The 25,276-nt window shown below is 48.7% G+C and overlaps 1 protein-coding gene across 7 annotated transcripts in view; it reads left to right on the forward strand.

The window, feature by feature from the left end:
- CHD9 (chromodomain helicase DNA binding protein 9) overlaps window positions 1-25,276 on the forward strand; it is a 3,201,601-nt gene that overhangs the window by 3,107,541 nt on the left and 68,784 nt on the right. For all 7 annotated transcript variants that reach the window (XM_069639523.1, XM_069639522.1, XM_069639526.1 and 4 more), the window contains one exon: window positions 23,355-23,459. In XM_069639523.1, the coding sequence (XP_069495624.1) occupies window positions 23,355-23,459 (105 nt within the window). The remainder of the gene's footprint in view (window positions 1-23,354; window positions 23,460-25,276) is intronic.

Consider the following 25,276-nt stretch of genomic DNA (forward strand, 5'->3'; position numbering starts at 1 on the left):
CTAGAGTTTGGAGCGTACGATATCCTGGCTGACTGCAGAGAGGTTCTTGCAAAGGCCAGGGCGTCCTCAACTCTCAAGTGCTACGGACATAAGTGGAAGAGGTTCTCTGTCTGGTGCCGTGCACGGAGGATTAACCCTCTGTGGATTACGGCCCCTCAAGTACTGCCGTACCTACTGTCGCTGGCCAAGGCTGGACTAGCTCACGCTTCCATCAAGATACATCTGGCTGCGATCTCCCGATACACCAGAACTACCGGACGGGCGTCCTTGTGGTCTCATCGCCTGGTGAAGGAATTTATAAAGGGGCTGTTCCGATCGTTCCCGCCGGCTCCTGCCCCGGCGTCGGAACTCAACGTGGTGCTGTCTATGCTCATGGGGGCGCTATTCGTGCCTCTGCATTCGGTGCCTTTGAGGTTCCTGTCGTGGAAGTCAGCATTTCTTGTGGCCATCACCTCCGCACGACGAGTGGGAGAGATCCAGGCCCTATCCTGCAAGCCTCCATACTTGACTTTTCATGACACGAGGGTGGTGCTGAGGACGCACCCCTCCTTTATGCCCAAGGTGCCGTCGGACTTCCACCTCAACGAGCCCTTGGTGTTACCAGTTTTCTTCCCGTCGCCTTTGTCGCCGGCCGAGAGGACTTTGCACTCGCTGGATGTGGCTAGAGCGCTGAAGTTCTACGTGGACCGCACAGTCGGAAGACGTCACAGCTATTTGTGAACTTTGGACCTGTGAACCAAGGGAAAGCTCCCTCGAAGGCTTCCATTTCCAGATCGCTCTCCGGCTGCATCATGCACTGTCACCGGTTGGCAAACCGACCGTGGTTCGGCTGTCCGAGAGCCCATTCGACCAGAGCGATCGCTGCTACCACGGCATTCTTGTCTGGTGTGCCCCTGCTGGACATCTGCAGGTCTGCTATGTGGAGGTCGACGCACACCTTCACAAGATTCTACTGCGTCGACCGGGATTCCAGGGAGGAGTCCAAAGTCGGCCAAGCAGTGCTGCGCAACCTGTTCGCCTGAAGGTGGGCCTGGTGAGGAGGTAAGAGTGCTTAATGTTGAGTTTATGTAATGCTTAATGTTGAGCCTTTGCCACCTCCCGTGGTTGTGCATGTGTGTACTGCTATGTATTCTTATATTCATGAGCACGTGAATCCATGCCAGTCCCCATGCTGGAGAAGGAACAAGTTACTTACCTGTAATTGTTGTTCTCCAGCATGGGTCTGGCATGGATTCACATGCGAACCCTCCCTCCTACCCTTCTACGGCTCTTCACTTGGTCATACTGCCACTTTACGTGCTACCAAATCTGAGGATGGCTGCCAGAGGAGGGGCTTAGGGAGAGGGCAGTCATTGGCTGGGGGCAGTATGACCCAGAGATCAGTGATTGGTTACTACTAAGAAAGACACTCCATGCCAGACCCATGCTGGAGAACAACAGTTACAAGTAAGTAACTTGTTCTGTCCCCAGGGGTCTTACTCTCATCTGCCAAGCCTTTAAGGCACCCACGGCAAGGTTCATCTTCCCAGGACTTCTCTAGTTGGAGAACTCGTCGACCAACGGATAGCACCGCAAAGAGCAAAACTGCTGCACTTCAGAAAGACTTTGGTTATATTTCTTGGACTCAGCATCCCAGTGGCTCCTTCTTACAAGGTGGTGTCCATACTTGAAGGGAATCGTCGAGTGAAACCGAGAAACTCTGCCACTTCGCCTGCCAAGGCACCAAAGGTACTGTGATGAGGAAGAGCATCTTGGGATCCCAGATTCATTTTGGATCCTTTTCTCCTGTGGCCTCTCAGATACTGTGGGGTGGTAGAACATTTAAGAAGAAAGTAGCTGGTTATTAAACATACTCGTAGTCCCGTCCCCTTTCCTCCATACTGTACGGGCGTCCCTCACTAGGGACGGGAGACGGAACCCTTTTCACCAGAAAAAATCTTCTTCCCCTTTAAATGTAGAGGCACTGCCCTGGGAGGATGCTCTCCCCTGACTCCGCCCACCGGCGCCGCTCCCCAGTCCTCTTTTCTGCATCGACGGGAACGGACCGCTTTCACCAGCGCTCCTGGGTTTGGCTTCGGCCTTGTAATTCCACGCACTCTTCCCTGAATACTGTCTTATTTGTCTTTTGTCTTCTAATCCTAATCAGGTACTCGGTCCTCTGGCACCACGCTCCTCCCCGGCGTATGTCGACGTCCTTGGGCTTCAGCTGGTGTCCAGCCTGAGAAGGGCTGTTCCCCACGTCTGACCCCAATGTTCTTTGCCTCCGCTGCCTTGGCCCCAACCACGGCTGGAAAAGTTGTACCACGTGCGACACGCTTACACTGCGTGCTCTGAAGAACAGGTTAACTCGGTGGAGGGAGCTCTTCGAGAAGTCGCCTCCAGAGGACTTGAGGAACTTCATCAGACACAAGTCAAGGCCCAAGGTAGGACCGCTTTTTTCCATTGCACCCGGCAAAGGCGACTCCTTGCCTAGGAAACGACAGTTCAGGTACCAAGGCGCATTCAGCTACCGGCCGCCAGGCCGAGGGGTCGCTAGATCGTACCGGTGACAGTGCTGAGGGACTGCAATGTTCTTTAACCGTGTGTCCACCTGAGGGGCTACACCCTACAACCCGACAAATGTCTGAGGGAGCGCCTGTACGCAGCACTACTGGCGACTCAGCCGGGGCACCCCAACTACCAGGCCTCAACCTGAGGTTCAGGGTAGGCCTCAAGCTTCACCGCCAAGAGTTCAGGAGGAAGCCAGTCCCAGTGAGCCAGGCACCACGATGCAGCTCGATAAAATGGCCCCCGCGCCAGACAAGATGTCCGATCATTCCGACACCATCCCCGTTCAGGGAACAGGTAGGAGATAGAGTGTCCAGGTGGGACTGGTCTTCACCAGGTACGTTGCCCATGGCTTATCCTTCAGCGTTACAGGACAGATATCCCATGCAACCAGCAAGGCAGTGTATGCACAGGCCCCAGCACCTGCACACTACTCCGTCAATACCACCTGACAACCCACCAGCCTGTGAGGACAGGTTTTTCGAGAAGTTCCTTGCGCTGATGAGGTCCCCTCCGATGGGCTCCATCCTTTGGGATGTGATCAGGGACTTTCTGCCACTAGTGCCCCCCCTCTACCAGTGCCCATAGTCATTCCTCCTAAGGCTCCAGTCCCTGAGGGCCCGGAGCCGGCCCAGCTGCCCACGCCAGGTTCTTCGATTCTGGCTCCTCTGCCTCCTACAGTTCATGCGGTTCCACACCAGCCTCTGCAGCAGCCTCCGGCTCCTGTCTCCACACCTTAGCCTTCGGCTCCCAGCACTACTCCTCTGGCGCCAGACCAGCCTGACACCCTGGTGGACACCGATGAGGAGGAGGACCCCGACACACCATCTTCAGCCTCGGCCTTCCATGAACGAATTTGGCCGAATACTTGGGGCTTCCACAGCCTGAGGTGGAACAACCTGAGGCGGGGGGTCCTGGCTGAGGTCCTCACTCACCGCCCGCGGCTAGAACAGGGATTCCGATGCAGAAGGACGTTGTCACCTTGGCCAAAAAGGGATGGCTGAAACCCTATTCAGCTCTGCATACCAACAGGTGCCTGGACGCCAAGTACAGGCAATTGGAGGGGGATACACTCTTGTTTTCGGCACACCTTCTTCCACACTCCTCAGTGATTGCCATGGCCTCGATCTACTCGAAGCTGCAGTCTTCCTCTGCCACCTCATCCTCACTCTGCTAGGCAAGGAGGAGAAGATCTTGGGGGCGTATGGACAGAAGGTCTATTCCAACACCTTGCTGCACCTTCGTCAGTCCAATGTGTATGCCATGCTCGCAGCCATTAACCAGAGGCTCTGACAGGAAATAGCCGACTTCCTTCCAGAACCTCTGGTACACAATCGGGCATGCTTAGAGGCAGGGCTGGCAGAAGCATAGCTGGTGGCTCAAGACATCAGGGAGTTCAATGTGGCGCATATTGACTCCTCAGGCCAGGCTATCTGCATCGCCACGGACATGAGAAGGACTGCCTGGCTCCAGGCTACCAAGTTCTACCCGGACGTCCAGGAGCGCATATTGGACATTCCATTCGAGGGTAGCAACCTCTTTCATTCCACCACGGATGAGGAACTTGATGAGAAGAACAACAGTTCCAGACTGCGAAATCTTTATCCATCCTCACGAAATCCATGATCAAGAACTACAGTCAAACGCACTAGCGTTCCGACAAGGTGCTGGCCTTCGGCGGGTTCCGGGGCTTCCAAGAACGACGGTCCAAGCAGCCGGACTGTTCGCCGAGTCAACACCGCCGCAAGCAGCACAAGGCAGGGAATAAGTCCCCATCCTCAGCCTCTGAGGGAAAGAAGGCATGACACTACCCTCTGGGTTCACATGTCTCCGGTGGGGGGCAGGCTTTCCCTTCACGCACAGCATTGACGCGTAAGGTTCACGGACCCCTGGATCCTATCAATAGTGTCCTCGGGTTACCGCCTACCGGTAACTCCCTCCCCACCCTCCTCTCTTCTACTCCCACGGATTGGGACGGCAACTCTATTGGCGGAAATTCGATCGCTCGTACAGAGTCAAGCACTGGAAGAAGTCCCAGCCTCCCAGCGGGGGATGGGCTTCTACTCCAGAATTAAGAATGCAGTGGCAGCCCTTCTCAGGGCCCAGGGGCACCATGTATTTCCATACTTAGACGACTGGCTCGTCAGGGCGAGATCTCCAAAGGCGGTCCAGCACACCTCCTCCACCCTCATGACTACGCTACACAAATTGGGATTTTACATCAATCTCAAGAAGTCACAGCTGGAGCCAACGCATAACCTGGCTTTCCTGGGACTCATCTGGGATACGAGTTCCGAGAGAGTTTTTCCCTCAGAAGACAAAATTGCAGCCATCAAGAAGGCCACGAGCCGTTTTCTCAACAGAGAGGTGACCTCAGCTTGGTGGTACCAGCACCTGATGGGCTTCATGGCGGCATTTCTGCTGGCAGTGCCTTACAGAAGGCTCAAAATGAGGAGATTGCAGTTGCACTTCGCGGCCTCATGGAATCAGGAGCGGGGTTCCCAGGCAGAACTCAACAGCATCCCTCTGGTTCTTCACCAGGACCTGGTCTGGTGGAGCACGGACTGCATGAGGATAGGCAAACCATTCCATCAACCAGCGCCGCAGGTTACCATCACCACAGACGCTACCCTGGACTACCACAGCGCCCACCGAGTTTGGTCCCTTCGGGAACAGGAGGCGCATATTAACTGGCTGGAGCTGAAGGCCATCTTGTTGGCTCTCAAGGCCTTCCTACCGCTCATCAGTGGCAGAATGATCCTCATTCAGACAGACAACTCCACCAGCATGTATTATATCAACAAACAGGGTGGCACCAGGTCCCTTCCTCTATGCACCCTTGCGTTCAGCATGATTGGCCCTGGCGAACGACATAGACTTGACCGCACTTTCCCCCTTTCGGGGGAAAGGAACCTGGAGGCGGACAGACTCTGCAGGTTGGGTGCAGATATTTAAGAAAATCAGTTGAACGATCAGGTCCTCCAGAGGATCTTCAACAGTTGGGGTCATCCACAGGTGGACCTCTAGGCCACACTGTACAACCGGAAGTGCCCTCAGTTCGCATCCTGTCGGGGTCAGGGTGCCGGTTCCCTAGGAGATGCATTACAGATACAGTGGAACAGCATGAACGCATATGCGTTCCCTCCCACGGTGCACAAGGTGATCTGCAAGATAAGGGATTCCCGGCACCTCAGCGTTATTCTGGTAGCTCCTTGGTGCCTGCAAGGCCATGGTTCTCGGAGCTGCTAAACTCGTCAGACCAACCTCTGATTCACCTCCCACTGGGCCCAGCTCATCTCCTGTCCCAGCAGGGGGGCAGGGTCATCCACCCCATCCCCGCAGAAGTTAGAACTACGGTGAATAACTTATAATTTTTTGGACTGGGTTGTAAAAGACAAGATAAGTTATTCCCTAACTTTTCCATTAAAGAATGGTCTATCTAGTCCAAAGAAAGCATTCTGCCACTGTTCATAACTAACCTGCCTTTCTTCCCTAATCTATGCTTTTACATCTCAATTCAGAATTCACATGCCTATTTAAAACTTTCTGCAGTTAGTGCATTTATTACGGAATTTAGGTATTGTGTGATACCACATACAGTGTGTATATTTACCATTCTTTGGATAGTATTGCCACAGTACAAAGTGTATTATTTATATGTATATGTTCGTAGCAACCTTAACTTATATAAAGAAGCTGTGTTATAAGGCATGGTTTCAAAGCAAGACAGACACAAGTGATCACAGTATTTTTGTATTTGTATTTTATTGAATTAAATAGCCCTTTACTCCAAAGTGCTTTACATGAGAACAAGTAAACAATACAACAAGCATGAGATGACAATTGAACCACAACCTGAAAACAGTATAAAGAACAACTTACAATAATGCAGTGGAGAGGAGGGTGTAGGGATGGGAGAGGTGTGCAAGGAAGTAGTAGATGTTAGAAGAGATAAAAATGGGGGAAAGAGGGAATGCAGGAATGTGAAGGAAGAAGAGAGGAAAAGGAGAGACTAGATGCAAGCAGGGGAAAGGGAGGAAGGAGGTAGGTGAGATGGAAAGGGTAAGGAAAAGCAGGAGTAAGAAGTGAGAGTAGAGGGGAAGGGAGGAGGAAAGAAACGTGGGGGCTTAGGGAGGTGAGTGGAAGAGATGAGATTTTAGGGAAGATCGAAAGGAAGGGTAGGAGGGAGAAGAGCGGATGTGAAGGGGGAGGCAGTTCCAGCGGAAGGGAGCAAGGAGTTGGAAGGAGCAGAAGCGGGAGGGGGCGCAGGGTGGAGGAGGAGGAGAGAGTAGGAAAAGATTAGCAGAGCGGAGAGAACAAGAAAGGGTGCAGAAAGAAAGAAGGGAGGAGAGGTAGGGGGGGCAGAACCATAGAGGGATTTGAAAACAAGACAGAGGAACTTGAACTTTAGCTGGGAGTGAAAAGAGAGCCAGCCTAGAGAGGTGAGGGAGGAGGAGATGGAATCAAGAGGTGAGAGAAGGCATAGGGAGCGGATGGCAGAGTGGTAAATAGATTTAAGAGGGGAGAGATGAGAGGAGGGGAGTCCAAAGAGAAGGGAGGAAGAGTCTGGAGAAGATGAGGGAGGTAATTAAGAGTTTAGTGGCGTGAAAGGTAAGAGGGGACGAATTTTACGAATATTGTAGAGGTGAAAGCGACAGGATTTAGCAGTGAGAGAAATGTGGTGAGATAGAGAGAGGAGATGGTCGATATGGAGACCAAGGTTACGGGCATGGGGAGAGAAGGAGAGCTGGGAGGGGGGAAAGAGAATGATGGGGGGAGGGGCGGGAGGAGGAACAGTGTTGGCCGGGAAGAAAAGGAGTTTAGTTTTGTCAGCATTCAGAGTAAGGAAGTGTGAGGACATCCAGGATTTAATGGCTGAAAGGCAAGAAGAGAGTTTATCATGAATGTCAGGGGAGAAGGATAGGAAGAGCTGGGTGTCATCCGTATAGAAATGGTGCGAGATGCCAAAAGAGGAGATAATAGGAGCTAAGAATGAGGTGTTGAGCGAGAAAAGAAAGGGGCCGAGGACAGAGCCTTGGGGAACGCCGTGGTTGAGGGGAAAAGTAAGGGAGTTTACTTTTTACCTTTTACTGTATGGGAACAGTAAAAGGGTGTTTATTAAACTGTAAAATGGGTGCGATAAACGCCTAATCTAAACCTAAATCTAAAATGGCTACGACCATCAAATAATAATAATGCAGTCCTAGTGGAGTCTAGTCAAATAAACGGGGCCTATACTAAAAAATAAATATTGCCAATCCTTACTGCTATGCTACAAAATAGTGTGGGATAATGTTCTCAAGAAAAATAAGAAATCTTCACAAAATGATAAGTCACGATGTTATGCTTGGAGCTCAACCAAATTTGCAAGCATCCCTTAGCCAGGTTCACATTTGCCAGTTATTACAGTTCACTTCGTTTTAACACCATGCAGGATTCACTTCCCTTGGCTTTGTCCTGGCATCCCTCAGTCTGGTTCACTACTGCGTTTCAATCACAATCTCTTCATTTGTAGTATTCAAAAGTCTCAATGTTTTTTTAAACAACCATCTAGTTTAGTTAGGTCCCCATCATCTGGGCTCAGACCTTCCTTCACCGGCCTCCTAAAGCACTTGCTAGTTCAAACAAAGACATCCGAGGGTGGTCACGTCTCGCTGGTTCACTCTGTTATTCTCTGGCAAGTGCGTACTTCAAAATATCACAGTTCACACGATGTTCCCCTCGTCCTGGCTCAAACGCCAGTTTCACTCTTCCCTTAGTCGGGTTTACATTTGCATATTCCTCAAAGACTTCTGCAACATGCCAAGGACTTTCGATTGTACAAGGGGTTAGGCTTGACCCTTGTATGACCACATCGACACCTCACGCCGGCCTCCACTAGTGCCTTTTGCTACTTGTAGTTTCAACAACAACCAAAGACTTTCGACTGTACGAGGGGTTTAACTTGACCCCCGTATGACCACTGGGATTTCTCAGTTCAACACATTCTCCTTGTTCAGGGGCGGGGAATCAGTCGGAGTCCTTTGATTGAGCACCCACCTGGTGCCAGACCACTCTAACTGATACCTCTTTGGCTTACAAAGGACCTTCGTCCATTAGTCTTCTTTCTTCATACAATGTTTGTTTTCACAACCTTGAGCCCAACACAGTCCGATCTATTATCAGCTCTTTCAGACTCAACGGCTGTGCCGAACTCTGTTGGCGTCTCCTGCCTCTGGACTCAAGGGCGGTAACACGATAGCAACCGCTTCTCCCTGCCCTGAGCATCATGGTTAAAATGGGCACAGGCAATTCCTTCCTTGTCGTCCTTTCAGGTCTCGCCGCCTTTCTCCTTTGTGAACTGCTGTCCTGGAATAGCTGGTTCCTCATTCATTTGACCTAGCTCAGAATGTGCTTTCGTGCTCAGCCTTTTATCCCTATGGGGAAAGGGAAGTCAGATGTGTGTGTGTAATTCTCAGCAATTGCCTGACTCTGCCTGACCTTTGTGTTGGGACATGTCAGGTATACAGCTCTGATGTTAGTCCGTTGGCTTTCCTAGTAATCGGTCTGTGAGAAAGTGTTTATGTCAAGAAAGGGGGTTTTGAGTTTCTAGATATCCTATGGAGTAGGATGGGGAAAAGGTGTCATAAGGAAGGGGATACCGCGTTTTACCCTTCAGTGCCCACTTCAAATCCTTGCGACCCCTCATCCAGGTGATCCTTCCGCACTGGTCCACCCCCAGGAACTGGAACCAATAGCAATGGCCGTGTCCTGGCCGCCTAGAAGACAGATCCCTGGGGACTAGTAAGTGGACATTCCTTTGTGGGGGCTTGGGGAGTCACTGTACTTAAGAACCTGCATGCATCCCCTTCTGAAAGCTTAGGCCTTGCTGCTTGTTCAACGTTACCAAATTGAGAGCCTTGGCTGGGGTTTGTCTGTGCCTTTGTCCCAGCCATATAGATGACAGAAGTACAGATGCCCCCTACAGTCTTTATACCGTCTCAGGAGTGGCAGCTGATATCTGCCAACAGCCGTCCCGGCATCTTCTCTCTTCTGCAGCTTGTTTCTGGGCTACCTGTGTGAACAACACTACTTCTGCTTCTCTCTGCTCTTCTTCTCCCGCTTCTCATTCTCTTCCTTCCTCCTCCGAATGGCCTGCACCTGAGGAGGCCTTTTAAGCGTCTTTGTCTCCCTCAGGTGTGGGTCATCTTGAGCACAGGACTGAAGTCGAGGGTACACACGGGTGGGTGGATACGGCCCACCTTTTTCAGAGGGCAGACGCAGTCCCCTCTGGGTATTTTAAAAGCCTACGGTAAAATGAGATCCTTTGTGCTGTGTTTCAGGAATTTTAAGAATGTACTTGTTCGAACCAAAGTGGGGGTTCGTGGCCAGGTTTCCAGGTTGGGCACTACACCATGGGACCAGATGATGGAACAGAAACGACTGAAGGTGTGACGAGGTTTCCCTCCTGCTGCCTTTCTCCCCTACACACACGCTCTCTTCACCTGAACTGCTGGAATCGTCGGTTTCTTGGAGGCGTCGCCGGGAGAGGTAGTCTCTTTCCTTTTTGGGATGCACTTGCTTGTCACGGAGGGAAGCCACAGTGACCGCTAGGGAACAGCTGTCCTGTGGCTCCCCTTCCGGAATCAAGCCGGAAAAGGGAAAAACCCTAGGGGAAAAAACCCTTGATGAGAGACAGGTTCTTCTTATGTGATGGAAGTCCCAGAGAATGCTGGTTGAAGGAGATGGAGAGGGTTCCAGCCGGAAGTAATCCGGGGGAGATCCAAAGGAGTAGTACTGCAGACTGGAGGACGGACTCCCTGGGCGAGAGAGGGAGTAGAACACGCCAGCTGGAAGGAAGCAGCAGTCCTTGATGACCGGATGAAGATGGAGGTAAGAGAGGCGCAAGGTCCAGGGAGCGCCGGGAAAAAAAAGGTAAGGATTAGTATAAATGCAAGGATAGAAACACAAGGGATGAGAGAGAGAGAGAGAGAGAGAGAGAGCCTGGCGCCTGGGAATGTTGAGGGCCGCTCTGATCGCATTGTTTTGGACAATTTGTAACTTGTTTAAGTTACAGCGATTAGTGCCTAGGTAGAGGGCATTGCAGTAATCGACCTTAGAGAGTATGAGGGTCCTAGCCAAGGTCACACAATTAGCTGTAGAGAGGAACGGGCGACAGGCAGTAATAAGCTTATAAGTATAAGCCGCTGCTGATGAAACCGAGTTGGTTTGTCTAGTCAGGGATAAGGTCGAGTCAATGTAAATCCCTAGGGGTTTTGTGTCCTTAGCAGTAGGAATAGTATTCCCATCCATGGTGAAGGACTTAAAAGCAGGGTCATGTTTAGTGAGTTTTTGTGGTGAACCAAAGAATGAGGAGCTCTGTCTTTTCATCATTTAGGCAGAGTCCGTGTTGGGCCATCCATGCTTGGATGACCTGGTAGATGGCATTTATGGCGAGGGAACCTGTGATAGGGATTAGTATCTGAGTGTCGTCAGCGTATTTGGTATACGTGACACCCAGATGGTCCAAAATATCAAAAAGGGGTTTAGTGAACACGGTATACAACGTGGGCGAGACACAGGACCCTTGAGGCACGCCACAAGAGACAGGAGCAGGTGGGGCGGCTGCTAGTGGAGAGAACACGCGCATTGATATATTATCTAGGAAGGAACTGATCCAGGTTGAAGCTTTGTCTGATAAGTGTGCAGCTGATTTGAGGTGGTGACAGAGAATTTTGTGATTGACAAGATCAAAGGCCGCCGAGAGGTCCAGGAGAAGTAATAGCGCAAGTTTGCCTTTGTCTTTTAGATCTTCGATCTATGTTTTTAAATCTATAAGGGCAGTTTCAGTGCCATGGCGTGGCCGCATCCCCGATTGCCTAAGTCCCAGGAGTTTGTTTGATTCAAGGTATTCTTGAATTTGTAAATACGCAGCTCGGTCGAGGATTTTTAGTAGAAATGGGACAGTAGGGATTGGCCTGTAGTTTGTAGGTATGCTGGGATCCAAGGTAGGTTTTTTCAGGAGAGGGATGACCCACGCATCCTTTGGGTTGTCAGGTACAATCCCAGAGCTAAAGGAGGAGTTGATGAGCGTAGTGATGAATGGTGCTAGGTTGTGAGCTGCTTCCTTAATAATGGGCGCAGGACAAAGGTCACCATGACAGTTGGAAGGTTTAAGGCTAGCAATGATCTTTTCCACTTCAGAAATGGAGAGTGGAGAGAAGCTAAAAGGAGTCGGAGAATCTGGGATGGAGTGGTTTATGATAGGTATAAGGTTCGGTTGAGGGTTGGCTTGAAGGCTAGTTTGTTTGTTGTTGATTTTAATTTGGAGAGTGGCAATCTTGCCTAGAAGAGCCTCTTGGATTTTGGAGCACCAGGTGCTATCTTTGGTGCAGGTGTCAGGTGCAGTAACAGGAGTTTCAAGTTCTTTTAGGATTTTGAACAATCCTTTGGTGTTGGATTTAGCTTTTTCGATACGTTTATTGTATGTGTCTTTTTTTGCCTGGAGTATGGCTTCCTTGTAATTGAGGGTAGCCAAGAGTAGACATGATTTGTTGGCTGGAGAGTGGTTACTTTTCCAGTGAGATTCCGCAATTCGTTTTTCTTTGCGCAAAGTTCTAAGCAAGGGGTGTAAACCAAGAATTCAGGTGGGCTCGAGGTTTGGATTTTCTCAGTTTAGAAGGTGCAATGGTGTCTAAGGCTTTAAGCATAGCCCGATTAAAAGCGTCAACCAAGGCCGTGGGGTCGGAGCATGAGAGAGCCTGGTCATTGGTACTTGGTACTCAAATAAGCCGAAAGGGGTGCGAAAGGCAGTTTTCCACTCGTCTCCTCTGGTGATGCAGAGCAGATGGTATGCATTCCGGAGATCGAGCTTAGTGAACACTTTGGCACCTTGTACAGCCACGATAATGTCCGAGATGAGAGGCATGGGATACCGATCCCGGATGGTGACCTTATTGAGACCCCTGTAGTCAATACAGGGTCGGAGCTCCGTGGTGCCTCTGTTCTTGATGAAAAACAGGGGGGGGGCACCAGCTGGTGATTTGGAAGGTCGAATGAGTCCATTTTTCAAATTCACGTCTAAGTACTGTCGTAGAACCTGTTTCTCTGTCTGGGTGAGAGAAAACATCCTACCGAACGGAACTAGAGCGTCGGGTTCCAGGTCGATAGAACAGTCCTCTGGCCGATGAGGCGGCAGAATGGCATGAGGGCACTCTTGGAATACTTCAGAAAAAATTGAACAAAAGCTGGGTAAAACATGAATCCCGATGTGGTTCTCTGTGAAAATCTTTACCGGCTGTAGGTCAACCCTTTCTTCTGGCGGCAAGCAGTTGGAGGTACAGTACGAGGAAGTGAAGCGCAATTGATTCTCCGTCCAGTTTATCCTCGGATTGTGTCTGCAAAGCCATGATTTGCCTAAAATGATGGGAAAGTATGCTGCTCTGATGATGTCGAAATACAAAACCTCAGTGTGATGGTTTATGGTAAGTGAGTGCTCCTCGGTGGTATGGGTGATGAGGCCTGATGACAATGGCGAACCATCCACCCCCTCCACCTTCTGACCCTCCTTCCGGGCAACCTGACGAAGACCCACCTTGTCTGCCCACAAGGTATCTACGAAGTTCCCAGCTGCTCCACAGTCGAATAGAGCGAGAGTCTCTACCTGTCTGCCCTCTAGATCAAGGTGCACAGGTATTACCATGAGCCTGGAGTCCTCTTTGTATTCGGGGGAGGAAACCGAAAGGGAGATGTAGGGACGATGAAGAAAGTCTGGAGACCCCTGGTGGCTTGTCCCTACTGGCGCCGGGGGTGCCCGTTTCCCGAGCTCTTGCCTGGTAACTCGGTGCATTCTTTAAGAAGATGTTGGTCTAAACCACAGTAAGCACAGAGTCCCTTCTCACGTCTTCGGCGTCTTTCTGCGGCTGACAGAGGAGCCCTGGTAGCACCGATCTGCATTGGTTCATCCAAAGGGGTAGCGGTAGCACGACTAGGAGAAGCATGTGTAAAGGGTTCCGGGGGGTAACCTCTATGTTTTTGGCGTTCTGATCTTCTTTCTTGGAGACGAAACTTGATGTGAAGGGCCGCAGCGAGCAGATCAGAGAAAGTGGGTGAACGTGGGGATCTGGCCAGTTCATCTTTGATCTCCTCTCTCAAACCTCTTCTAAAGATGGCATATTGTGCAGTTTCTGGCCAACCGGCTCCGGCCGCTAAGGTCTTAAACGAAGAGACATAGGACAGAACATCTAAGGAGCCCTGCTTGACATCCAATAGGTCTTCGCAAGCAGTAAAGGATAACTCTGGCCGCTCGAAAGTCTGTTTAAGTAGGTTTTGAAACCCAACAAAATCCTGAAGGACGGGGTTACCACTGGTCACCAACGGAGTTGCCCAAGACAGCGCATTGCCGGTCATGTTAGAAATCAGGAACCCCACCTTGGCGTGTTCTGCAATGAAGGTACGAGGTCGGAATGTGAATAGACCATACAGGCCTCTAAGAATTCTTTCACCTTCTTAGGAGAGCCATCGAACTTCCCTGGGGACAGAGCCATGGGAGGTAATTCCGGGGGGGGACGGTTCTCTGGCCGCTACCATCTGCTTGAGTAGAGCGTTCTCAGTCTTTACTCCTTGCAACTCCTGGGACATGGCTTGAAAAGCCTTCCACAATTCCTGTACTTGTTCTTCCGCAGACATCTTTGTATTTGTAGGCGTTGCAAACTGTGACGAGGTTTCCCTCCTGCTGCCTTTCTCCCCTACACATGCTCTCCTCACCTAAACTGCTGGAATCGTCGGTTTCTTGGAGGCGTCGCCGGGAGAGGTAGTCTCTTTCCTTTTTGGGATGCACTTGCTGGTCACGGAGGGAAGCCACAGTGACCGCTAGGGAACAGCTGTCCTGTGGCTCCCCTTCCGGAATCAAGCCGGAAAAGGGAAAAACCCCGGAGGGAAAAAACCCTTGATGAGAGACAGGTTCTTCTTATGTGATGGACTGGTCCACCCCCAGGAACTGGATCCAATAGCAATGGCCGTGTCCTGGCCGCCTAGATGACAGATCCCTGGGGACTAGTAAGTGGACATTCCTTTGTGGGGGCTTGGGGAGTCACTGTACTTAAGAACCTGCCTGCATCCCCTTCTGAAAGCTTAGGCCTTGCTGCTCGTTCAACGTTACCAAATTCAGAGCCTTGACTGGGGTTTGTCTGTGCCTTTGTCCCAGCCATATAGATGACAGAAGTACAGATGCCCCCTACAGTCTTTATACCGTCTCAGGAGTGGCAGCTGATATCTGCCAACAGCGGTCCCGGAATCTTCTCTCTTCTCCAGCTTGTTTCTGGGCTACCTGTGTGAACAACACTACTTCTGCTTCTCTCTGCTCTTCTTCTCCCGCTTCTCATTCTCTTCCTTCCTCTCATTCCTCCTCCGAATGGCCTGCACCTGAGGAGGCCTTTTAAGCGTCTTTGTCTCCCTCAGGTGTGGGTCATCTTGAGCACAGGACTGAAGTCGAGGGTACACACAGGTGGGTGGATACCGCCCACCTTTTTCAGAGGGCAGACGCAGTCCCCTCTGGGTATTTTAAAAGCCTACGGTAAAATGAGATTCTTTGTGCTGTGTTTCAGGAATTTTAAGAATGTACTTGTTCGAACCAAAGTGGGGATTCGTGGCCAGGTTTCCAGATTGGGCACTACACCACGGGACCAGATGATGGAACAGAAACGACTGAAGGTGTGACGAGGTTTCCCTCCTGCTGCCTTTCTCCCCTACACACACGCTCTCTTCACTTGAACTGCTGGAATCGTCTGTTTCTTGGAGGCGTCGCCGGGAGAGGTAGTCTCTTTCCTTTTTGGGATGCACTTGCTTGTCACGGAGGGAAGCCACAGTGACCGCTAGGGAACAGCTGTCCTGTGGCTCCCCTTCTGGAATCAAGCCGGAAAAGGGAAAAACCCCAGAGGGAAAAAACCCTTGATGAGAGACAGGTTCTTCTTATGTGATTGAAGTCCCAGAGAATGCTGGTTGAAGGAGATGGAGAGGGTTCCAGCCAGAAGTAATCCCGGGGAGATCCAAAGGAGTAGTACTGCAGACTGGAGGACGGACTCCCTGGGCAAGAGAGGGAGTAGAACACGCCAGCTGGAAGGAAGCAGCAGTCCTTGATGACCGGATGAAAATGGAGGTAAGAGAGGCACAAGGTCCAGGGAGCGCCGGGGAAAAAAAAGGTAAGGATTAGTATAAATGCAAGGATAGAAACACGAGGGAATGAGAGAGAGAGAGAGAGAGAGAGCAAAGCTCAGCGGAGCGAAACCGGGGGAGAAAGAGAAAACACGAAGGCAGCGCACGGCAGGATGCCGCGAGTCGGGAGGAAAGTTAATCGAGAGGAAGGAACACACAAGGTAAGGCCTCTAGCTGATGCGAGGAAAAAGCCAGAGTGGGGAGCGAGGGAAACCCGGAAACAGGAAGCGTCCTGAAAGGGGGTTGCAACGCATAGCCAGGCAGGCGGGGATTAAATACCGCCGCAGCGCTGCGTTACGCGCACGGAGCTGCAAGCGAGGAAAAACAAAAGAGGGACTCAAACCCTCTACCTCGGAATTCGCCAGCTCCAATGCGAAAGTAGCCGCCAATCACGTCCTCGGCCGTGCCGGCGGATGACAGAAGGTGAAATGTCACATATGGGAGTCGTGCACTCCAGGCAAAACATAGGCATTGATTCTTGGGTTTTAAAGTGCACATCTTTTATAATTTTCCAAAACTATTAGAAGAAAATATCCTCTCTTGGGTTATATTTTGTGTTTGTTTCCTGAGAGGAAAATGACTATTCACGCAGTGCACTTTGTTTGGTTATGCAAAGCCAATTAAATGGAATTTGCATATTTCACTGATATGCTCATTTCTGGTGGCGTCACTCCCCAATTGGCATGTTAATGAGTCCCCCTCTTTTGTTTTTAGGACTTGAGCACTGATCTGGCCTCTCTCGTCCGAGAAACGTAGTAGCTGAGAGACCACCCAAGGTCCAGCTGATGGTAGCGTTCCTCTGCCTTGGAAGGATGAGTCAGAGGAAAAAGACAGGAAAATGTATCTTTTGAGAAATGAAAATCAGAGACCCCTTTCAAAGGAAGGAAGGTCTCGCTCTCAATGTCACGTTCTCTTTGTAGAAAACCAATATAGGGTGGTTTAAATATCAATGTCTGGAGCCCACTCACCTGTCTAGCGGAAGTGATGGCGACCAGGAAAATCACCTTACGGGTGAGAAACTTCAATAAATAAGAGTGGAGGGGCTCAAACGGAACGCCCATTAGAAATGTTAACACTAAATTGAATTACCATGCTGGAACTACATACTGGTGTGGGGGAAACATATTACAAAGTTGCTTAAGGAATTGCATGATGGTGGGGATCATGAAAAACGATCCTTGTTCCGGGGTTCTCTTGAAAATGATATTGCAGCAAGATACCCATTCAGAGTGCCAATCTCCAAATCAAGCAGAAAATCCAGAATAGAGGATGTGGAGCAGCTAAAAGGGTCCAGATCCCTCCTACTGTACCAAGATGAAAACATACACCATCTACAGGCATAAATGGATTAGGTGGCGGGCTGTCTAGCAGAGAGGAGCACGTCCAGGACCACCTGTGACAAATTCCACTCCATATACTTCAACCTTTCAGCAGCCAAGTCTGAAGGTTCAAGCTGTTGAGGTTCAAATGTAGGGCTCGACCACCTGATCAGGAGAGGTCGTACGTTCTCTACGGGAGGTTCCGAGAAGAGCAGATGGCGATGTCAAGCAACTCTGGGTACCACGTACTCTGGGCCTTATCTGGAGCGATCAAGATCATCTAGGACCCCAAAGGGCGTAATCTCCTGAGAACTAGCAGAATGACAGGGATCGGTGGGAACACATACAGCAGGTCCAAGTCCCACTCAACCATCAATGCCCGCCCGCTAAAGGGCAGAACCAGCTGTTCAACGGGAGACCACTTCCTGATGGAGCCAATACTGCCTGCTCAGGGCATTCGCTAACACGTTCTCCTTGCCTGCCAGATGAGCTGCTTACGGAGACACGCTTGTTCCGCTGAGCCCAGAACCACAATTTTATTGCGTTTCTGCACAGAGTCAAGGAGTCACACAACCGTGTTTTCTGAGGGAGTGCATGGAGTTGTCCAGTGGGGACTAACACTGTCTTGCCTCGTACAGTACAAAAGGGAGGAAAGCCAACCGGGCCAGCCTGATCACTCGTAACTCTAGCAAATTGATGTGTTTCTGAGCTTGCATTTGAGACCACAGGCCGCTCACCATCAGAACTTGCAGGTGAGCGCTCCAGCCTTTCAGGGACGTGTCCGTCACTAGAGTCAGTTGGTGCCAAGGTTGTCAAAACAATGCACTTCTCAGGATATTGTCTCTGTGGGACCACCATTCAAGGTCTTTGGACACATTTGTCGAGACCTGAAGAAAATCAGATCTGTGTCCCTAAAATCGAGACCACTTGAGTGACCTTGTGTGCCAAGACACTTACTAGCACTACAAGTATCTAGGTGGCCATAAGACCTATGAAGTGAAGAAAAACTGAGGCAGGAACCTTTACCTGTGGTTGAAAGGAAGACACGTACCCTCTTCAAGATGTTCACCACTCTATCCTTGAGTGAAAGGCTCGGCCCTGGCGAGTGTCCAAGACCACCTGATGAACCAGAAGCAGTTGGATGTTGTATTGCTCTCCTCTGAAAAGTGCACGGAACTACCATAAATCACCAATGTAATTATAGTGCAAATACTTCAACCCAAAAACAGACACACAATAACTCACAGCCACGCACGCTTTAATCAGCTCTTTACGGCTATTTATTCAAATAGTACAACTACATAGAAATAACTCATAAAACTAACATGGACATAGATCCCAGAAAAAGTAAAGAAGTCAAAGAAAGAATACATCACTGTGAGCGTATTATCATTCTTCATCTGGCCCATTTACGGCTGGAAGACCCCGAGGACAGCCAGGACGAGAGTGCCACAGCTCACAGGAAGGCCAGACGGAGTGTCCTTCTCTGGCTGAAGTCTCACCTAACACTTCCAGGTTTCTGCCTATATAGGCACTCCAAAAAAAGGAGTTAATTCTCGAACCTTCTAGAATTGCACCTGCGCAGTTGAGAGACAGCCGTCGGTTGCCAGCTGGGTCAATCGAGAGCCCCCCCCCAGGGAATGCAGGGCCTCCCTGCTCTAAAAACATGCTCCACTGAGAACAGTTTCCCAGCATAAATGGCCTTGACTGCATACCAAGTTTGAAAAAAACATGTTTGTCTCAGCACTGTGAATCTAACACTTCAGCAAAATGTGTGCAGCCTTTCACTGCGGAGTGAAGTAAATATCCAACATGGCTCCAAGCACTCCCAGAATGCATTGTGCTCCCGCGCCATTTTGAACTAAGCATAAATTGAGCAGAACAGATGGCTAAACCTGAGACTTCCAGAAGGTCATGGAGAACCGGTGCAACAAGCTGCATGTATGGTACAGGTGTGCCGATGTCTGGTCTAGGGAGCTCAGATGAGCCAGTCCACCAGATAAGGGAAAACATGGATGCCGTCCCTTCTGAGGCTAACCCCAACCAGGAGCAGCCGCTTGCTGAAGACCCTGGGCATTAAAAAAAAAGGCAGACGGGCAAGACCTTTAATTGGTAGTGGCTGTTTCCAACTTTTAATCTCAGGTACGTCTTGTGTTTCTGGTGGATTGGCACGTGGAAGTATGCATCCTGCAGATCCAGGAAGACCAGCCAATCCTGCAGGTCCAAAGCTTAAAGGATCTGTGCAAGGGTGACCATCATGAACTTGTTCTTGCAGAAGTACAAATTCAAAAGCCTCATATCCAACATGGGACCAAGGCCACAGTCCTCCGTCAGCATTCAAAAATAGGTTGACAGCCAGACCGTTCCTTGTTGCGAGCAGGGTAACAGGTCTATGGCCTTGCCCTTTTGCCAGAAGCCGACGGATTTCCTCCAATAGGAAAGGATCCGGAGGCAAACTCTGATCATTCTGTGGATGGTGTGGTGGGCAATGCGCAAAAGGGAGACCGTATCCCTTTTCAATGATCTGTAAGGCTCCAACACCAGACATGGTAAGTATCCCTTCCTTGCCAAATTGGGATAACCTGCCTCCCACAGGGAGGGAATAATTAAAATTGTTCTTTTTGAACACGCTTAATACCAGCAAGTGGTTTCTAAGTGCGGGATCCCGATTCGGACCTGTGTTGCGCTGCGTTGTCTTGCTTCCACGTCAAATGCGTTGGCCCCGAGCTAACCTACCTCCCCAAATTAGATCATTGAGCCCAGCGCCTCTATCCATACTGGCCCAACATGATGAAAGGTATGTAGTGGTGTCGGGCAGAGCCACACTGCACCCCCTGACGGCAGAAAAGTTTCTGAAGAGCAGTTGCGCTGGGGAGATAAGTATCAAAGATAAGGCAATCCATGGGAGGAATGTCCATCAGAAAGAACATTACCGAGTGGTAAGTAATTTGTTCTTCTAGGAAAATAGTCTGTTTTCATTAATGGAATATCCGTGGATTTACACACCCACAGCGTGGTTTAGGGCAGCTAGATTTCTAGCGTAAAACTGTAGGTTGTGGAAAATACGGCCCTAAGGAGGTTGTAGATGCGCACCCCTTAACTTAATAGTGCCCTAAATTTAGTTATTTCGTTGTGTAGACAGCTGCAACTGTGTGTTTAGACTCAGGATTTTCCACTATAACCTGCAAAGAGATTGTATCTTGAAGGTTGCTAACTTCACAGACTGCGCTCATACCCTCATAGATTTGTATTACTTGTTAGAAAGTAATGAGACACAATATACACTGTTCTGGTGAAAAGAGTTCCTGTATTGAAGTACAGAAAGAATTAAACCATTGCATTGGTTTTTTAAACAAAAACATTCACATGAACTTCTGCAAAATAAGTGATCTTGGAGAGTTTGTGCAGTTATCGTCTTGCCAACACGTGTTTCAACCTGACTAGGCCGTCTTCAGGGCATAGTGACAGTACATAATTAACATATCCCACATTGTTGTGACATTTGTTATCAATTCTGGTGACCAGAAAGGGATGAGAAAGATAAAACATAACAAAAAGGGAAGGGGGAAGAAATTAGAGGGAGGAAAATATAAAAGAAAATGATGAGTAAACATGTGAATACAAACATTGAATATTAGTTATAAACATAAGATTGTTATTACGTTCCTTGGTATGACATATTCTGTAAATACATTAGTTTATGTATCATAATAACAGTTCATTGGACTGAGTTAGTCTCTCACATTGCAATTAGAATTAGATGATTATTTAGTCAACATTTGGTCCGGATTTGAAAGATAATTAAACAAATTCATGAAAATACATGGGTTGGAATATTAAACCTAGGTTACAATTCAAAACCTGAATAGGTTGGTCATTTGGCTCAACTTGGCTCATGTATTTTATGTTCGAGCGCTGGTGTCCATAAAATCATTTGGACTTCGAGTCATGTGTTTTAACACATATTTTACTTTGAAATATTTCGAAAAAGATCACACATCACACATGTCAAAATAGTATTTTGAGATACGTTAATTGTATGAAGGGCTATCGATATGGTCGAACGTTCCTACCTCTGGTTATGTTCTGAAATCTTCAAAGGCCAGTTTAATTTGCCTGGATTCTATTTTCAACAGGTTTTCTAAGGATGCATAGTATATAAAAAATATAATCACTGGCATATTTTTGGTTTGACAAAATTGTTTATTACACGAAACTGAAAAAACCTTTCATTCCTAGCGTTTCAACTGCTTTGTGTAAAAGGATGAATCCAATGTGTGTAGTATCAGTGGTGCAAGGTAGAGGTTGATGGTTGGGAAGGCAAACATTTTCACGGTGCTGCTTTTTCTTTTGAATCTTTGTAAAAAATGTGTTTGAGGGACCATTTGCTAGGATGTGCGATGACTACTAGGCAAGATGTACTCGTTTAAGACCTAGTGTTATTATGTATAGTAATTCAGTAATTTTCCTACTGAGCAGTTTGTGTATCTTTTAACTCAAAGATATCAAAAAAGTTACCTTTTTGTTGTTGTAAACTCAGACACTGTGTTTCAATAGGCTAAGTATTTCTGATGCCACTTACTAGCATCCAAGCCCATAGCAGTTATTGCACAGATATTTTCATAATATAAGGAACTTCATTCAGCCATAGACGTGCCAACTGTAGCCCAGGTTTTGCATAGGACAACGCCAGACCCAGGCAAAGACTGGTTGCTGACTGGGGAGATCAATTGATGAAGATGTAGCCTTGTGTTTGCTTGCTTAATGGAACAGAGACAAGAAAGCCCTTTGTATTCTTTTTGGTCTACTTGTTGAGAGATGTGTGGCTGTGAAAGCTGCAAGATAGCCAGGCATGTTTAATGAGTGAAGATAAACTTTAAACTTGATTTTATGGCCAAGCCTATATTATTTTTTGCTGCAGGACAATGTATAGCAGGTGCTTGCCAGCAGCATATTTATTCTACCCAGCAAGAGGAAGGCAGGAATGTTGTTGTGTAGTAGTTATCTCGGTACAAATAATTCAGGAAGAACATGCTTCAACAGCTCCATTGAAATTCTTGTTTACAGGTTTGTCTACAGTCTATCTATGTTTCAAGGTTTTGTTCTTGGGGTTTCAACGCCTCAGGTTCTAAAGGTCTCAGAGCCACGCTCTGGCCCTAGGTCTAGGTTGTTTTCAGGAACTTCCACTTCCCTTTCATGCATTGGGTGATTTCAAGGTTCTGAGCTTCCCTCTCAGGCTCTGGGTACTTTTTCAGAGATCTCAGCACCCTTTCCATATATTGGAAGTTCTTTTCAGGATTCTAGCTGCCACTCTTGGGCTCTAAGGTTTTTCAGGGATGTCTTAAGGCATCAGCATCCCCACATGGCATCCAGGCCCTGGCAATCAGAATCTCTCTGTATCAACTTCAGAGTAGAGCAGCCGGATGCTTCCTGCTCCTGACAATGACTCGATCTTTCCCAGCAATCTCCCTCTTCTGATACTGCCCCTCTTGCATCCTGATGTATAGGGAGCATCCCTTCCTGTTCATTCAAATTGTGTTAGCTGTGCACTTTGTAGCTCTACCTCTTTTGCCATCCTGCTTGATCTCTCTCCGTCACATGGTCAGATCAGAAGAACAGGTGACATAAACTTGGTCAACAATCCTGAATTTTGTCAGATACTATGCGTCTAGTGAAGGAGCCACAGGAAGCTCTTACTTTGGTTAAGGAAGAGGGTACTAAAACTTCAATTTTAATGTAATTCAGTCGTTTGTTTCTATAGGAAAGGGGTCATTTGTCACAGTCTACAGCACTCGTTTGCAGTGGACATAACTTTGTCTCCCTATTATGGTTTGTGTACATCTCTTAAACAATGATAATATTTTTTTTAGATGGGTATTTTGTTTATTAACTGTATTTGTATTATGTTGGGCACATTTTATGCGGTACTCAGATTGTGTATCTAAATTATTTCACACAAATATGTTTTTTAGTATATTAATAGTATTTGATGTACCAAATTATTTGCATGGAACATGTCAATCTATAATATAATCAAAATAATGTTACTTCCCATTGCGGTCTATGTAAATCTTTGCCTCAGTAGTGATGCACAGAAATCAGCATCCTTAATGTTCTAGTTGAAAATAACTCTGTTTATAACAAAATAAATAAAGCCTTCTGCTATTCTGAAGGTAACGAGTTCTTATGAAATCATTATTGAACTGATCTGCCGAGAAGTGCATGATATTGAGGCAATTGGTTGATTAATTTTTGCACTCTTTGAAATTTAACACAACTTTTTATTTACATTTAAAGGTTGGTGGGGCATTTGCTCCTCCTTTGAAAGATCTTTGCAGATTCCTGAAAGAAAACCCAGAATATGGAGTAGCTCCAGAATGGGCCGATGTTGTAAAACAGTCTGTGAGTATCTTTACGATAAAGTGCTAGGTGTGCTGTATTAATGGGTTTATGCATATTGAAGTGACTAACTTTCCTCACAATTCAAAAATATTTTCCAGTATGAAAGTGCCTCAACAAGAAGAGTACATTTTGAAGACATTTTGAAATCAAAGTTTCTAATGGATTTTTTCCTCCCACAGATTCCTCATCTATCATATCCCTGTCCCAGAGCAGCTGTTCTGTGGAAACCTTTCTTCCACGAGGGGGCCTCTATGCGTCCCGTTCTGGACATGATGTCGTGTATATATATATATATATATATCGGCGCTGCGCCCCTTTGGCCTCAGTTGCTTTTTTCCGCACACTCTTTTCGCTACTTTGGAACACGCTCTTCGAGCTTCTATTTACACCTACGTCCCATTCCCTTTCCTCCATTCTGTATGGGTGTCCTTCTCTAGGGACGGAAACTGAACCTTTTTCACCAGAAAAACGGTCTTTCCCTTCACTCCGCCACACCTGAGTCCTCTTTTCCGTGTCAACGGGAGCGGACGTGCTTCACCAACGCTGTGGTTGAGCATCTTTGGTTCTGGTAATTCCACACGTACAAACTCTTCCCTGGGGACCGTGGTCCCTATATATACATTTTTTTATAGTCTTATTTAGGATTGAGCTTTCCAGCAGTCCCTCGCCACTCCCCGGCGCATGTCGGCCTCAACGGGTGTTGGTACGTGTCCGGCCTGCGACGGTTCTTTCCCTATGTCTGATCCGCACCACACTCTGCCTCCGGTGCCTAGACGAAGACCACGGCTGGGAAGGTTGATCGGTGTGCAATGCCCTTACCCCCCAGTACCTGAAGAACCAGCTTGTCAGGTGGAGAGAGCTATTTAAAAGATCCCCGCTGGACCACATAAAGGCGTACATAAGGAAAAATACAACAAAGGTAAGTATTCTGTTCTCAAAAGCACCCCGCAAAGCGGAATCCTTTCCTGGGAAGCGCCCTAGCGGGATGGGCCTAGTAGGCTCTGCTATCAGCAAGGGTTCTGAGGCTCAGTTAGCTATCGCCCTCACAGCTGAGGGGCCACGCGGCTCTAATACCGAGCCACGGCCCGTGGGGCTTTGCTCTGTTACCAGGCCGAGGCCTGAGAGGGCGCCTAAAGTGGTGATAAAGGCACTACTGGCAAGTCTGAGGGCGAACAGCCTACCAGGTCGACACCTGAGGTACAAGGCAGGTCCGAGCCTACGCGATCCGGCAAACAGGTGGAGGCCAGAGCCAGTACCTCCAAAGACTCGCAACCAGCACGTGTAGCAGTACCTGACAAAATGGAGGTGCAGCCAGAGAAAATGGTGGTGCGTGCAGAAGCATGCCATTCCAACAAACCCCAGAGGCCAGAGCTCACTCCACGGGTGGAATGGTCCCCCATGGCCACGCAGCAGGTCACATGGTGCACCTTCCACCCAACCTCATTGGTACACATGAGATACATGGAAGCGGGATATGCCCAAGGCAGACTAGGCACAGGGAGAACGCCATACATGCTGGTCGTGCTGGCAATACCTGTGCAGTAACGTGCTTCACCAGCACGTTACTGCACAGGTATTGTGGGGAGAAATTCCTCACACTCATGAGGTCACTCCAATGGGAAAAATCCATAAGGGGATCATTCAAGACATGATCCTGTCGATGCTTCCACCAACTCGAGCTCCAGTACAGCCTCAGCCTATAGTACCAGCTCTGTTGCAACCGTGTCACAGCCCATGGAGGCTCCAACTCAGTCTACCATTACGTCTCTGCCTCCTGCAGTCCCTCAACCAGCGGCCCCCCTCGTAACACTGCCTGC

The sequence above is a fragment of the Ambystoma mexicanum genome, chromosome 1q, assembly GCF_040938575.1.
Source record: "Ambystoma mexicanum isolate Mex_15411 chromosome 1q, UKY_AmexF1_1, whole genome shotgun sequence".
NCBI classification, from domain to species: Eukaryota; Metazoa; Chordata; class Amphibia; order Caudata; family Ambystomatidae; genus Ambystoma; species Ambystoma mexicanum.